Below are 15,940 nucleotides of genomic sequence, written 5' to 3' on the forward strand. Positions count from 1 at the left end.
CGATAAAAAAAATTTGCTCTATTTTTTTTTCTTGTAGTGTAGCACTTATAGAAATCTTAAAAAAATTAACATAGCCTGAAAGTTTACTTAAATTGATTTTTTAATATTTTTATAACACAAAACTTTAAGAATGTAAGTACTAGTAAAATAGAAAAGGATTGAATTTTAAGTTTTTTAATTAAAAATTTGAAATAAGTTGATCTTGTGAAAATTTATGATGTTAAAAAGGGCTCTAATATGGTTTCCATAAGAATACGTGTAATGACATCTATGAACTGTCATTCTCTCTCAGAGGTCCATACCTGTAATTCTATTAGCGGTGACACAAATACATGGCGTAATATAGAAATAATTCTTAATTGATAAAATTGTACTTCCTAAATTATATGCAACTTTTTTTTTATTTTCGTTCAAAATTTTAAAAGAGCTCGATAGAATAAAACAAAATTATAATTTAAACTTTAATCAATATTTAATAAAAAAACAAATTTTAGTTAAGGAAAGCCGTTAGGTAACTTGACTGTATCATCGCTTGCCAAGACACTTCTAAGTCTCGAGGCTACTGTAGTTCCTTAAATTCTCCACAGAATCCTTTTGAGGGGAGTCTTTGCACCCTCTTCAACTCACTTTTTCACACCTAGAGGTTATCCTTATCCTCTAACTCGATTCTTTGATTCTTATTTTGAATTAATTCGAAATAAGATACAAAACATCTACAAAATAAAGGTTTCTTTAATGCTACTGAAGTTTTTCAAAATTGGAATTTTTTGCTTTTTTTCTATATTTTCCAAAGTTTACAAAAAACATTTTGACCAAAAAGTCAATTTAATAGGCAACGAATGGTAATAATAATAAATGATATACCTCCATGAAAGCAAATTTTTGATCGCTTCAATTAATTCCATATTAATCGACTAGCCGCGTTAACTAAAAAAAGACAAACTAATGTCATTAGTTTATAGTTCTGGTGTCTGATTTAGTTCGTTTTGAAATCCATTGCTTACTTCATTTTCCAATTGAATAGCAATTAAAGATCTCGAAATTTTCGTAAAATCTTTTTTTATCGAATCTTCAAAATGAAGATTTTATTTAAAAAAAAATTAACATATTTGGCAGCATAATTATATGAGTAAAACGTATTAAATTGACAGTTACAACTTTATTATTAAATTGACAGTTTAATTGAAAAGTTACAACTTTATAAAAACGTATTTTTTTTTATCTCTACATAGTGTTTGATGCAGCAAACTGCATTAGTGCATTCGTCAATCGTCACATCCCTGTTGCAACATAATATTTTATTATTAACTTAATATAAACGCAAAAAAAACAAAGAACATTGGGGAATTACAATTTTCTTTATCATCAAACTTTATGAAAATATAAAATGTTATTTTGGTGGATATTAAAAATTGACTAATATGGCTACCATTGAAAAAACTAGAGTTAAGGTACTAAAATTTTAAAAATACAGTGCACATTATTTTTTCAATAAAATATAATTTAGAAAAAGAAAAAGGTCAAAGAAACTTCTGAACCCGTTGTAGAAGTCTCGCGTACTGATTCTAACTATGCTGTGAACAAAAATGCTAATCAGCCGGAGGAAGGAAGGTCAAGCGATTTGACTACTGAATTATTTGTAGATAATGGATTGAAAAATGCCAACGAAGAATTGATTAACTCAGAAAATCCCGTACAAATCGACAGACAAATTAGCAATGTTGAAATTCCAACCGCACCCATTATAGATCAATTTCCGAACAATAAACAATTGGATAGCACTACTTCTTTTCAATATCCTGATTTGAAAGATATAGAAATATGCAATGAACCTAAATTAGAACCACCTTTGATCACTAAAATATCTATTGCGCCAAATCCTATGACGAGAACTCAGTTATCGCAATTATATGAATGCAAAATATTGGATTTAGTTAAACAATTTGAACTTGAATTTCTAGCAAGTTCGCTGAAAGAAAATTTTGATAATGATCCATTATATACACTTTTACAACAATATGCAGTAGCAAGAAGTAAAATTAAGGTTAATTTAATAGATTTGAAAGATTTGAAAAATAGATTTGAGGCGCTGAAAAATGATATATGGAAAATTACAACTTGTTTTAATCAGGATAGCGGAGTTTGTAATGACAATGTTCGCGTTACTGCCAAAGAAAGCTATGAGTAAGTTACTTGCATTTTTTGTATTTAAAAACAATTTATGAAAAATGTTGAAATCCTAGGATTCGTGAAATAGATCAGACGAAACTTGAAAATTTATACTCTACTTTGACTTCAATGCATGAATTAATTTGTTTTTCATTTACCAAAAATAAAATAACAGCTGAAACAGCAAAGTTAAAGGTCAGTAGGACAGATACACATTCTCTATGTTAAAATACCTATATTTTAATCATTTCAAATGATTTGTAAGGTTGATCAAATTATAAGAGAAATTCTATCACATCCATGCTTTATCAAAGTCGAATCTTACTCAGATATTCGTGTTGTAATGGAAACAGATTCGTTGACATTGCAAGGTTTAAGTCATCTACGAAGAGCTTTATCCATTCTATTCAGTTGTCTTCGAAAGCCACCCCCGGATAAGGTAAAATATTAGAATCTTTTTTCAAAAAAATAATTTTCTAATTTTGCAGATATTTTCTAATGATTTAATTGTTTGGATTGACACTTTAGTATCTGCATATCTGCGGGTAGCAACAATTCAGGATCACTGGTTCCTTATTTTTCAAATTTTACGTTGTCCTAGCGGTGTTTCTAAATGGGCAACCAAATTTATTCAAATTCCTGAAGTAAAAAAATACGAAAAATATGATTTAATGGAGTGCTTGGAGATGAATCATTGCTTATCAATTTTACAAATATTACTTCTTCCAATAAAGAAAAGAAGTGAATTTTTGTTCGCCTTGTCAAAAGTTAGTGTATCCGACAAAATTTTCATATTATGATGTTTATTTTCCAATACTTTTTAGTCTCACAGGGAAATATCAGATCCAGTGCAAGATGATGTTTGGATAATCGTTGATTCTGACGGCGAAGAAGGAAGTGATTATAAAGGTGAATGCCTTGGAATGAAAGAAAATGATTTAATTAGCTTTTTAAACCAGATTCCATTAGAAATGATCTTTCGGTAAGTTTATTTATTATTAATCTATTATGGAATAGAAATTGATTGACTTTTTTTATATATTTCAGATGTGCTATAAACGCTGAAAAAAACAATAGTGATTATGATATAGAAAGCGATCGTATTAGCGAATATCAATTCTTACGGATTATTGCTTTTTTTACTAATTTGATCGAGGTTTTTGGGGAAGGCTTATTGACCTATAATATAGAACGTTATAAACAGTTTGCTAAAAGATTAGGTAGATTAATAAGGCATACCATTCACTATGTATCGGATATACACGAAATTTTTTTGTAAATAATTTGTTTTCTGTTAAAAATATTCAAAATTAAATCACATTTTTTGTCAGGAGAAATAAGTTATCAAAAGACCCTTTTTCTTGCGATCAAATTACAGTTGAAATGAATGCTTTTATCATTAAATCCTGTAGCTATATTTATAAAACTCCAAATTTAGCAACATGGCAATATTTTGCTTCATTACCATTCACTTTACTTCAAACCGATACTTTGTGGCAGCTATTTCTTTATCTTAATGTGGGATTTCCTGACGATTTTCCAGTAGCTAATGAAGGTAATTTTTATGTATTTAATAAATTATTATATTCAAATTTCTTTTCATGCCTTTAGCTAAAAATGAGGATGTTAAGTTTAAATTAGGTAGATTATTTAAATCAGTTCATAATTTTTATAATTAAGTTGTAAAAAATATATCAAAAATTTATTTTCAATGAAAATGGAATAAAATTTTATCAAATTAGCGAAATTATAAAGCTTACGTACCTTAAAAATAGTTAAAATAAAAAATATTTTTTGTACGCGAATTATAATTAACAATCGCAAATGAAATTTATAAATATAATTTGCTATTATTTGTAGATTTTAAAAAAACATTGTGTGAACAAAATTTCTGGTTTCGCTTTAATTTAATTGCGTCACATTTATCTCCAGAAGATTTGTATTATTTGATTCAAGCGTTTTTTGAAATGGCAAACGATAGGGATCGATCGAAAGATTGGGAATTCATAGAAACAGTTTGCTCACACATTTTTTTGGTAAATAATAATTTATCAATGGAGTGAAATATGGAGACGAAATAAATTATATAATTTGTATTTATAATAATTTCAGGTTGGTTTTGTTAACGAACCGACGAGAGAAACTTGCTATAAAACTTCGCGGGATATGTTGACTAATCTAACCTTATCATATCCAGAGTTGATCGATTCATTATTACTTCAAATGAAGATTCGATTTGGTGAAACAGATAATTTAATTTACTTGGTGAAATCACTTCCACTAGAAAATTGGAAAGCTAATATTTCAAGTTTTGAAATTTTGTCAAATTGGTTGCTTAATTATAATTACGATTGCAAAGAAAATGCGTTAGCCCGTATCATAATTAGTCATTTAAATTGGTGTTTTGATACTGATAAACGTTTATTTTTGCCACACAATATCCACGTACGAATGGCTTGTCTGATATGTGAGGCACTAAATAAGCATAATCCAGAAATTATTGGGGCGTCGTCAATTTCAGAGGGTATGCGACAAGTTTCAAATTTGATCGAAAACCATTCCGATAAAGAACAATTTACTACATGGTGTTGGAATATGATTTCGTTATTACGATTACATTTAATGGATCAGAATAGCGAAGCAATTAAAAGAACTCTGCAAAATCCGTCAGATTACTTATGCTTTGTTCCTGATCTTGAAAATTTTGACATAATACATCAAGGTGTCACAGAAAGCCGCCCACTAGCACTTTACATTTCTTTATTAATAAGCTTATGGGGCCACTCAATTCCGTTAATATGCCAGAAAGGGATTAATCAAATGAAAATGTTACTATTAGATCACCGATATAAACAAGTGATTAGATGTATTCAGTTGATTACACCGTTGTTTTTAGAAAGTCCAGATACGTTGTCTCAATGCGAAAGGTGGTTTTTAATCCAAAGTAATAAATTCATTTATTTTTTTTATTATTAAATTCACAGTTTTCATGAAATATTAAAAATTATTTTAAACGCTGATCGAACTTATATAAAAATGGCAAAGGATTTAGTCAAACCGAATTCTCATGGACCAGTATTTGAACATTTTATCAATATGATGCAATCACAAATTATTCATTATTATGAAACAGGATTAACGACACCATCGTTGTTTATTCACTTATGGCTTGACATTTTATCGAATTTTCCAAATTGGCAAAATACAAATGTTGTTTTCTTAGTAGATGCCATTTTGAAAATTGCTTATCAGTTTTCTGATTCATGGTCTAATTGCAAAGAATTCTTCAGAGAATATTATAAAGTAAGTGTTATATATAAAAGGGGGACATCATTTATATTGAAATTATCAAATTTTTTGTAGAACTGTAATGATTGGAAAATGGAGCGTGCATCCACATTTAAACTGTTTTTGAGTTCTGGAAATCAAAAAAAATTTCCAAATTTGTCTACTGACTGTGGATGGTTGTCTTTATTACTCTTAGAACTTGAACATGAAACACAAGAATGTAATATATTATGGCCAGAATTTTTAAGGAACTTATTTGAAAGCAATGAGAAAAATCTGGATATCATTTTAAAGGTAAAATTTTATTTTATTTTGAAATTTATCAGACAAATATAATTTCACCCTTCTTTTTTTTTTAAATCTTTTCTGATGACACTACATCCCATAAATCAGATGGCTTAAATTCATTCCGTAATTTTTCCATCGCGAAACCAATTTCTTTGCAATAAAATGGCTCTCTTGGTTTACTATTTGTTAAAGAAGTGCCTTCGGCTATATATGAGTTCAGCTTAGAATTAATTTCTTTTTCTTGTTTGTCATCAATTTCTTGAATATTTTCAATAACCAAATCAGATTGTCCTTCGTTATGAGCAACAGTATGTTTTTGGACCTTATATTCAACGCCGAAATTTGGATTTTCTTTATAAACTGAGTGCAATGATATAAGTTCTTTATAAATTTCCTGTAATTTTTCTTGTGGGTCTATTCTGAACCCAAGCACATAGCTTCCACCCGTTTCTAAAGTATGTATTACTAATGCAAGACCATATTTTGAATCACGCAATTTTATCTGTAAATAATCTTATTGTTCATTTGAAATGTTCAATACTTAAATAACTAAAAAATAAATAATTACATAAGAAATTTGCATGTAAGGTAAACTTAAATTGAATGTTTCATTTACGTCAGCAAACCAAACTAAACGGACATTAGTAACAACAAATGAACCGAGATTACCTTGATCGCTGGACAAATTCCAAACACCATGTACAGTTGTATAAACTTGCTCTTGAGGTAATACTATTATATTTCCTTGTTGAACGATGTGACCACGAAGTTTTAATTCACGGTACAATGGAGTTTGTTGATAGATTCTTAATAAAAAAATTGGGTAATGTTTTAACAATTGCATTATTTACAAGTTAATTCGAAATGTACTTCGTATTGTGTATTTACAAATGATCAATGCATATTAATACCTATAAAGGTCAAAAACACTCTCAAAAGGAGAATGAGCTTTATTTTTGTTTTCAGCCGAACAGTCTAAAAATAAAAATTCGAATTTCATGCTTGCTCCTGCAGCCACCACATGTAAAGCTTGTGTTGTACCACGTTGTTTAGAAAATACTGATTTTGTTGTCATTGATATAATTTTCAAAAATCCAATTGCTTTAATATACATATATAATATATATTAAATATATTTACACAATTCTCATGTTGTAAATACGTATATTTATTTTTATTATACGAATCTTACATATATTAAACTTTTTATTTACTAAAGAATACCAGATTATTCTCAGGTTCGTTATTAAAAGATTTCCTGTATCACCGGGATTTCCCTTATTATCTTCCACATTATTAATAAAACTTAAACTTTTTTCTCCACCACGCAAATTATTTTGCCTATAAATAAATTAACTTTGAATTATAATTATTTCGACACTATTATAAGTCTTATTTTTTTATATATATGTACATATTTGGAATATCAAATTTAATTTCTCTGTCTTCCCATACTGGCAAGCAACTATGCATGTTTAAAATTCTATTGCAAAAAAATAAAATAATTTATTGTAGATACTGGTCAGGATGTCTTTAAAACCCTGTTAACAAATTCTATATAATAAATTTTCTGTTATTACATAACGCTTCGTAAGTATGTGCCAACATACATATGTGATTAATGTACACACACCACCCATCACTATAGCAACATTTTGTTTTTCCGTTATAGATATATCATGAGTTGTATTGTACTGTTTTGTTCGCGTTTTAAGTTACTAGATAATTAATACACTGCCGTGGTAAGTACATGGCCACCGTGTAGAGAGAGCAACTCTCATTTTCCTTTATAGTTTTTAAAAAATGTATAGAGTTTATACATATAAAGAAAAAAATATTACATCCTTTATGTTTTAAGTCATTTGCTTTTAATGATACCTAAAAATATTTTTAAATAAATAAATTTTGGAGTTTTATTTTGAAGTTCGGGAAAAAAAATTGCCAAAAGAAGGAAGTTCGCATTCAAAATAAATTTTGAAAAAGGGTACTGAGTTAAATTATGAAGGAAAGTTAAAAATAAATTTTAAATTGAAAAATTTTCATAGGTATATTCACCAACCTCTAAGCATATGTTCAGCACCGGCTTTAGCGGTACTAGAACCCCGATGCAAGTTTCTATTTAGCGCCCTTTATCAAAAAATATATCAAAAAAATCAAATGCAAATTAAACAGTATATTGATTATTGTATAATATTTAATATTAAACATTTATTTGTAACTGATATCAATTACACATAAAATCAATTGCACGATAGTGAGCTTAAAAATTTATTTCTCTTGCTTTTATCGCAGCAAATTCATCCAAAATATCATTAATTTTTAGTTCATCGCAGATATCTCTTTCAATAGCAATCATTGCTAACATAACTAATCTCTCTTGAGAAATATTTGATCGCAAATATGTCTTAATTAATTTAAGTTTAGAAAATGACCTTTCGCCACTTGCTACAGAAACTGGTAGAGTTAATAGTATCCGCAAAGCTATTGTTATATTTGGAAATATCCCAAATAAATCATTTGTATACATAGTTTAAAATCATAATTGTTTAGTTGCGGCGTTATGGTATCTTTAAATATAAAAAGTTCATTATATTACTCAGAAGAGTTTATGTCCATTTCTTCACCATCAGTTAATGAAGTTTGTAAATCGGTACATTTATTTTTCATTATTTCGTCACCCAAATTATAAATTTCATTAAAATTTATAAGAAAGTGAAACTTTTCGGCATGACTGCTTAGAAGTTCGAATCTCTCTATTAGGGAGTTGATTGCACTGTCTACAATTGGAAGAAAGAATGAAATTTTATAGTTCTGTTCCGGGTCTCTTGGTCTCTCATCACGACTTTCGTAATCAAACATACGTTTTTTACGCCGTCGTAATGGATTTTCTTTAAATTGAGGATTAATATCTACATCTGAAAATTTTGATAATTTGAAATCTATATAAAATTGATAAAAATCACTATACTCACAAAAATGGTATTATCCAACAAATTACACTTTTTTCTTACACTTTAATGTCTAATTAAAATTAAATATTTCACAAAACAAATTATATTTTATTTAAATTAAATAAAATATTATTTTTTCTTACTGAAAATATCGCAACGAAAATGAAAAATGTCTGTATTTTATAAACCAAAAAGAAAAAAAAAATTCTTTAAAGAAAAGCCTACTACGACTACATTTTTTTTTTTGTGTTTTAATAATTTGAGCGAAGCAAAAATTTTTTCAAAAAAAATTTGGATTGGAAACTTGATTTAAAAAAAAAAAAAATTACAAAAAACAATTAAATGGAAAATTACTTTTCGATTTTAGCGCCCTTTCAGACCCTTTCAGAGTGGCGCCCCGATGCCGTGCATCTTCTGCATCCACGGCCGAGCCGGGCCTGCATATGTTACTTTTGTTACAAAATTTTACTAAAAACATGTACATACGAGTACATGTCTAAGAAAATATTGAGTATTCTACCTTGGAATTAATACAAAATATCTTCGATAAGTCAAAACTTTAAAATCTGCCAAAATAGGATGTTTGATAAATAAAAGTAAGTTCGAAAATCGTAGAATGTCTAAACTTCTAAAACACTGTTAAAATTTTCTTTATATCCTGCAAAATTAAATATACGATGTTTAAAAAAAATCGTAATATAAAAATTATAATTTCTTACTATTTCTAATCAATTAACCAATAAATCTGCAAGAGTGAAATTTTTAATTATTACTTAAATATCAGGCTATAATTATGCAAAAATTAATTTTTAAGAGTTTAGTTAGAAGAGTCTACAAAGAAGCAATTGAATGCCTTTAATTGTTCATTTCTCTTACAATATACGAAAATAAAAAAATATTAAGCAAACGAAAAGGAACTACTTCCTTAACAGTTTTTTTTCAAACTAAAAAATAATTTCAATAAAAATAAATTGAGGAAAAACTAATCCAATTGAAGCAGTTTGAAAAATTTTTTTACCATATCAGCGGCTGATGTACAAATATGAGGTCTGTCTTGTATAAGAAAGTTTTTAAAAACTTTTGAAAACTTTATAAAGTTTTTGCTTGCAAAGCACCTGGGATAATACTTTTTAAAGAAAAATGAGAAAAAATGTTGACGTTTTCATTATCTCAATGTTTAAAGTTTTTTCAAGTTTTGCAAAATAAAATTTAGTGTTTTAAAAACTTTTAAAATCTTGCAGCAGTAGAAACATATGTTTTTCTCAGTATTTGAAATTTTTCGTTAAATGAGATCTCATTCATAGTTTTTTAAAACGTCTCATAAAGAAAAACACTTTATCGTAAAAATATGGATTTCACCGGCAAAATAAAAAACAGAAAACATATCATATAATATAGTAATGTCTTTATATCTAACAAGTCCCAATACTCAATTTTTTTTTACGAAATATTACGAATTTTTGGCTTCGTTCCTGTTTTTTTCTTTAAATGCTACTGATCGTATCTTATTTCTTATTATTTTTTTCTTTTTTTTACGTAAAAAAGAGTTTAATATTTTAAAAAATCTCAGGATATTATACACATTTTTTAAAAAGCTTCCCGTTTAAATTCTATTGCACGAAAAAGAAAGAAAGGTAGGAGGAAAGAAAAAATGAAAAAAAATTTGAAATTCATATTTCAGTATGGTTTCAAATGTTAATGAGGAAGGATGTATGATTTTTCATACACATTTTGTATTTCTCAATAAGGTATATAAAAATATGTTTTAACAATTATTATAAAACAAAAACAAAAAATCTTATCATATAGGTATAAAAATATAATATTGGAGTATGTTATATGCATGCATGTAGGTATAACTGTGCTTACGCTGTATGTGTATAGATTTAAGAAAAGATGGTTTGTGTAGCATGATTCAAAAATGATTCAATGAGGACAATCGTTTTTGATGAAAACTATATTATTTGTCTTCAATTCAAAAAATATGTTCATCGAAATGTAGTAGGGGGCAGAGCTTTATTAATTTTATAATTAGGTCATATTTTATTAATTTGAACAGCGTATGAAATGCACATACATCTGTATGTACAAACAGATATTGCTAGAAAGCTTTTTTTAAAACAAAGGTACCAATAGCCCTACGCGGATTTTAAAAATGCTTTCATGTAAACAAAATAAACATTACACATTGTTCATAATAAATCGCTTTCCTGTAACTTAACCATGCTAAATGTAAGAATAATTTTAGAATCAATGCCCGGAATTAAACCCTCAGCCTTTTGTTTTGCAATGTTCGTATATAAGTACTTGTTATCAAGCTTATTTCGTTGTAAATACAAAAAACTTTTGGAAAATACGTAATGGAAAACATAGGAAAAGTTTTTTATATTTTAAAATAGATTTTTTTTTAGTTTTCAGTAGCGGCGCACATTGCAAATACTTACTTTGCATGTATGGTAGAACCGACGCTGGGTAACCATTTGGCTTTTACACTGGTGTGGTATGTAATAACCTTAAGCTAATATAAAAAAATATTACTGAATTTTCTATACACCAAATACGTCAATTTCAACAGATCAATTTTCAGACTACTTGCAATTAGGTGTACGGTCAAAATTACTTAATATAAATATTTAAGCCTAAAAGTATGCAATTTTTCATTCGATTCTCAAAATGCAAACTCCAAATTTTTGCACGTGCCTCGCTTCTTTAAAATATACTTAAAACATTTTTACATAAAAAATGATTATAAGAATTCGATTTTATTTTGGAATTATGCTCTTTCTACCAAACTAAATTTTAATTTCAACAAATAAAAATCGTCCATGACTAACAAAATATCTTTAACTCAAAATAAATTTGTGGTTGATGGTAAGAGAAAATCAACGGGGAGGAAAGTTTTATTTTTTTTCGCAAATAAAAAAAATGGAATATTGAAAAATAAAAATAAAAAAAAATGTTTTTTTTTGGCTAAAACCGCAATTTTAAAAAAATTTGTATATTTTTTTTATTTTTCCCTTTGATATTTTGAGGGCATAATAATTGTGAAATTTTGAATGTTACTATTGGGATACAAAATTTTTAAGGCTTTTGGGAGTTCCAGTTCAGATTAGTTTCAATAAACTTTCTCTTTCTTTAATAAAAAAAACTTATTTTAAATACACAATCATCAATGAATAAACTTTGTAGAGAGTCTTTTGTTTTTTATTGTTTTGAGTATTTAGCACGTACTGATTAGAGTACCTATTTATTTTCTATTTGATTCCGTTGCAACACAAATTTGAAATCATTTGGTCGACAAAAAGAATAAAAAAATAAGCTTATCCTTTCAGAAATTTGCTTCTCTTTGGCAATAGTATTTGGGCTTCTATGAACTTTTTACAGGTTTTCACTTTCCTAGTCTCTTAATTGTTAGTTCTGGGTAAATGATTACTTTTCTTTAATCTTCAACTGTACATTTATAACTATTTTCAATTAATTTGAGTAGTGTCGGCTAACAAAAATGTTAATAAAAGTAATATAGGTTGACACATTTCAACAATTTGAATTATCTCATTTCGGTTATTTATACGTTACTTATAAAATTGTTTTAAATAATTTCAGTTAGTTCTTAAGTTATTAAGAATAAATATGTATGTATCTACTTCCAATTAATTTTTTTTAAATAATTATTTTAAAACTACTTCAAACATGTTATATTGAGTGCTTCAAAAATTTTGTTGTGCTCTTCTTTCATATTTTATTAGCAGGTAAACAAGAGCAATCTATTTATAAAATGGCCCTGCCTGTGTATGAATCTTAATAGTAAACGCAAACGGACAAAAATTTACATTAGTACCTACTACCTGTCATTTTACAATCGGAGTTTTTGAGTCATTTGCTAAGATAATATTTATTTCAAAAATAAAAAAGATATTCGAATCCGGTCATAAAAATATATTATTGTCTTTTCCAAAATCTTTTAAATATTTTTTTACTTAGGTAATACATTAAGTTTTAAAAATTTTCTCACAAATAGAGGTAAAATTTAGAAGTGTATACAATAAAAATGATATTTGATTGTATTTTAGATATTATTTTTCTAATTCCCTCTTAAAATTTATTCTTTACTACGTATTTGTATCAATATTTAATAATTATCTTTCATTAATTATATTTTCAACTTGACACCACAGTTACTTCCCATATCTTGAGTTAGCTTACCCTATGAGAGAAAAAAGCTGGTCACTTAAAAATAATGAAATGCTTTCAGTAACATATAAAACGTTGAAGGCGAAGGATGTGCTTGTTGTTTTTCCGCTTTTTTTTAAATTTTAAAATAATTATCAATGAAAATATTAATATATTTTTTTGATTTTTCAAATATATATTTAGAATTTTACACTGCTTTATAATAAGTGTGAATTTATTTTAATATTTCTTCTCAAAAAATAGCCACTTCGATTTAAAAAAACCCATATCAAATAAGGTCGTGCTTTCAAGTTTCTCTCTAAGCATTGGGACTTGTTAGATATAAAGACATTAGTATAACCAAAAAATATTGTTTATGTTTGATAAGTACTTTAAAATTTGATATTTATCATGTATGTATTTAAAAAAGTTTTTAAAAGTTTTTTCAAGTTTTCCGTTTGATTTATTTTTACCGACCGTATTGTGTAAACAATAGGTAGGTTATGTGATGGCAACAAATTTTGCATATCGGTGGGAACGTACTTCTCCATAGTAGGGAAGTGTAAATAAACTATTTTTAGCAACCTGTCGGTCTGTCGGTCTGTGTGTGCACGCGTGTATTTCAAGTTCGGCTGAACCGACTTTGATGAAATTTTATATGTAAGTTTGTTTCCACCATGGCACGGATCGATCAACTTTTGGTATATATCAGGCCTATCGGGAACTGCACTTTTTAGCGGGTCTGTTTTACATTTTTCACCATTTTGAAGAAAATATTCAACCGATTTACTTGAAATTTCATATATAAGCTCAGCTCGAGCGTCGGCGAAAATTCCTATGTTTTGGAAGAAATCAGGCATCGGGAACTAGACGTTTACTACGGGCTAAATATACATTTTTGTGTATATAAAGAGAAATAATCAATCGATTTCATTGAAATTTAATATTTAAATTCCTCGTATTAAAACAATGAACATACAAATTTTTTGGAAAGATCAGGCATCGGCAACTAGACGTTTACTACGGGCCAAACATACACTTTTGTGTATATAAAGAGAAATAATCAAACGATTTCATTGAAATTTGACGTAGCATATATACACGTCGTTTTTTATGTGTACTTATGCAAGGACATAACTTTAATTTACTTTGTTTGTCGTAACTTTTTCCGTATTTATTTCTTTTATTGCATTTACATTGCTTTATTCCAATCTTAGCTTACTATTTTCCTCTCTGAGATACTGGATTTCATTTTTACTTCTTTACAAAGCGCTTCTAACTCACTTATTCTTATATTTAAGTGGCAGTTATCTGTTTTCTGATCTTTTATTTCATTAACTACACCCACATTGGTATTTTCTGTCGCCTTTGGACATATTTTCTTTGCTTTTACCACATGGTGGTGTCCGCATGACCCGAGGTATTCTTTTAAAAGGGTCGTTAGTAGTTGTTTAATGCAATAAACGTCTCCCCCAGAATCCGTGAGACCAGCCTCCGAAGAGTGTGGATTGTTCAGATTTACTGGATTACCACCTGGGGTATAAAATCCTTTTGTTTGGTCGTTGCATTGATTTTGTTTTATTTCAGAGTTCACTTCTCCGTAGAGTAGGCGTAGAGTTTCATGGTGGAAACCAGAAATTAAAAGATCAATACTAAAAAGAGAAAAATTATTCAAAAAATATAGGAAAGCTATGGATTTGAACGATTTCAAAAAGTTTATACGATCTAAGTATGAAAGTTGACGACTTATTAGATACTATAAAAACGAGAGCTGGAAAAACTATAGGTCATGCATAAATTACATCTGCAATATTTGAAAAATTTAGAGCAATAAATGGAAAGAAAAGTTTGAAGGAAATCATTACTACAATAGATAATGGCCAAATTGTAACTTTTAAAGAAAAAATTTGTATTCTACTTTTAGAGGATTTTCAAAAAGTTTCAAGTACTAATAATTACTGTGAGGAATTCGTAAGATATTGAGAGGAAAGAGAAAAGATACCACTGTTCCACTAAAGGAAGTTCACCCGAATCTGACCAAATACATTATGGTTTTGAACTTAAATACGGATGATAAAGTGGTTTAACTGAATCTGTTTAATGTTATATGGACTTAAAGCATTTTTCCGGAAAATTAGAGAAAAGCGATTTTAGTTCCAATTTTGAAACTAGGGAAATATCCAACCAATGTCAGTAGCTACCAACCAATATCTCTAACAAATTGCATTTGTAAGTTACTTGAGAGAATAATTACTAGAAGACTTAGTTGGTATCTATAAAAAAAATTTAGGAAGAAAAGGAACTTTAGGAAGAAAAGGAACACCTTAGATAATCTTGAAATTTCGAAAGTGAAATAATAAAATCCTTCTCTAAAAATAATTCACTTTATCAATATTTTTCAACCTGGAAAAAGCTTATGACATGGTATGGAGGAGAGGTATAATAGATGAACTGAAGAAAATTGATATAGCAGGAAATTTATTCCACAAGGCTCGGTACTTTCTGTTGCATTATTTGTAATACATATTAATAGTATTGCAAAAAAAATCAAAATGCCAATAAAGTTTACTTTATTTACTGATGATCTATTAATTTTTTTAAGTGGTAAATGTTTAAATAATGTGAAAAAACCTTCCTCGTTTATGTTTGAATCAAGATTGATTTTATTATTTTAATTAAGCATAAAATTTTACAGTAAGTTATAATAGTTTTGTTTATTCTACATTTTAAATTTATAATAAAAACAAAAACAACCAATAAAAACTAGAAAAAATACAGTTGACCGTGTCAACTCTGTGATACCTGTACGAATGTGCGAATAAATATGCTATAGCTGACTACGGGACAGACTATGACTTTAAGTTGCCGTATTACCATATTAATCTTTGCAAAATTTCGGTACTGTCTTTTCAATATTTTCTAAGATATGGCCAAACTACCAGGAAAAGTCAAGCATTGCAACGAATTTTATCAAACACATTAGCCCAACTAAAATATTAGCTTGTGTGAAATTTCAATATCACAGCTTTTATAGCTTTTGAGATATAGCCAATTAACTTTTGAAGTTGTATGGC

At 27.9% G+C, this 15,940-nt stretch overlaps 2 protein-coding genes across 4 annotated transcripts in view; one reads left to right on the top strand and one right to left on the bottom strand.

Moving 5' to 3' along the window:
* Window positions 1-15,940, top strand: part of LOC129611827 (ectopic P granules protein 5 homolog) — a 40,226-nt gene that overhangs the window by 3,110 nt on the left and 21,176 nt on the right. For 2 of the 3 annotated variants that reach the window (XM_055525229.1, XM_055525212.1), the window contains exons 2-14: window positions 1,233-1,451; window positions 1,508-2,184; window positions 2,244-2,364; window positions 2,435-2,608; window positions 2,658-2,936; window positions 2,994-3,151; window positions 3,217-3,444; window positions 3,501-3,724; window positions 3,781-3,810; window positions 4,030-4,205; window positions 4,282-5,096; window positions 5,154-5,472; window positions 5,533-5,751. In XM_055525229.1, the coding sequence (XP_055381204.1) occupies window positions 1,422-1,451; window positions 1,508-2,184; window positions 2,244-2,364; window positions 2,435-2,608; window positions 2,658-2,936; window positions 2,994-3,151; window positions 3,217-3,444; window positions 3,501-3,724; window positions 3,781-3,810; window positions 4,030-4,205; window positions 4,282-5,096; window positions 5,154-5,472; window positions 5,533-5,751 (3,450 nt within the window). In that variant the 5' untranslated portion in view covers window positions 1,233-1,421. The remainder of the gene's footprint in view (window positions 1-1,232; window positions 1,452-1,507; window positions 2,185-2,243; window positions 2,365-2,434; window positions 2,609-2,657; window positions 2,937-2,993; window positions 3,152-3,216; window positions 3,445-3,500; window positions 3,725-3,780; window positions 3,811-4,029; window positions 4,206-4,281; window positions 5,097-5,153; window positions 5,473-5,532; window positions 5,752-15,940) is intronic. The other variant, XM_055525220.1, reaches the window with a different exon arrangement.
* On the bottom strand, window positions 5,813-7,250 carry LOC129612115 (Bardet-Biedl syndrome 5 protein homolog). Its single transcript, XM_055525645.1, has 5 exons — window positions 7,160-7,250; window positions 6,938-7,086; window positions 6,657-6,846; window positions 6,314-6,551; window positions 5,813-6,247 (listed from the first exon to the last, which is right to left on the bottom strand). Exons 1-5 carry the CDS (start codon window positions 7,216-7,218, stop codon window positions 5,813-5,815), a joined length of 1,071 nt encoding a protein of 356 aa, XP_055381620.1. The 5' UTR covers window positions 7,219-7,250.

The sequence above is a fragment of the Condylostylus longicornis genome, unplaced genomic scaffold (genome assembly GCF_029603195.1).
Source record: "Condylostylus longicornis isolate FDR11 unplaced genomic scaffold, ASM2960319v2 ptg000004l, whole genome shotgun sequence".
NCBI classification, from domain to species: domain Eukaryota; kingdom Metazoa; phylum Arthropoda; class Insecta; order Diptera; family Dolichopodidae; genus Condylostylus; species Condylostylus longicornis.

Excerpts from the sequence above, each read along its gene's own strand:
- LOC129612115 (XM_055525645.1), bottom strand. The coding sequence starts at position 7,218 with ATGCATAGTTGCTTGCCAGTATGGGAAGACAGAGAAATTAAATTTGAT. Across the intron at positions 6,847-6,937 it reads AAATAAAAAGTTTAATATAT|CAATTGGATTTTTGAAAATT; the intron begins GTAAGATTCGTA and ends TGTATATTAAAG. Across the intron at positions 6,248-6,313 it reads CTTACATGCAAATTTCTTAT|ATAAAATTGCGTGATTCAAA; the intron begins GTAATTATTTAT and ends GATTATTTACAG.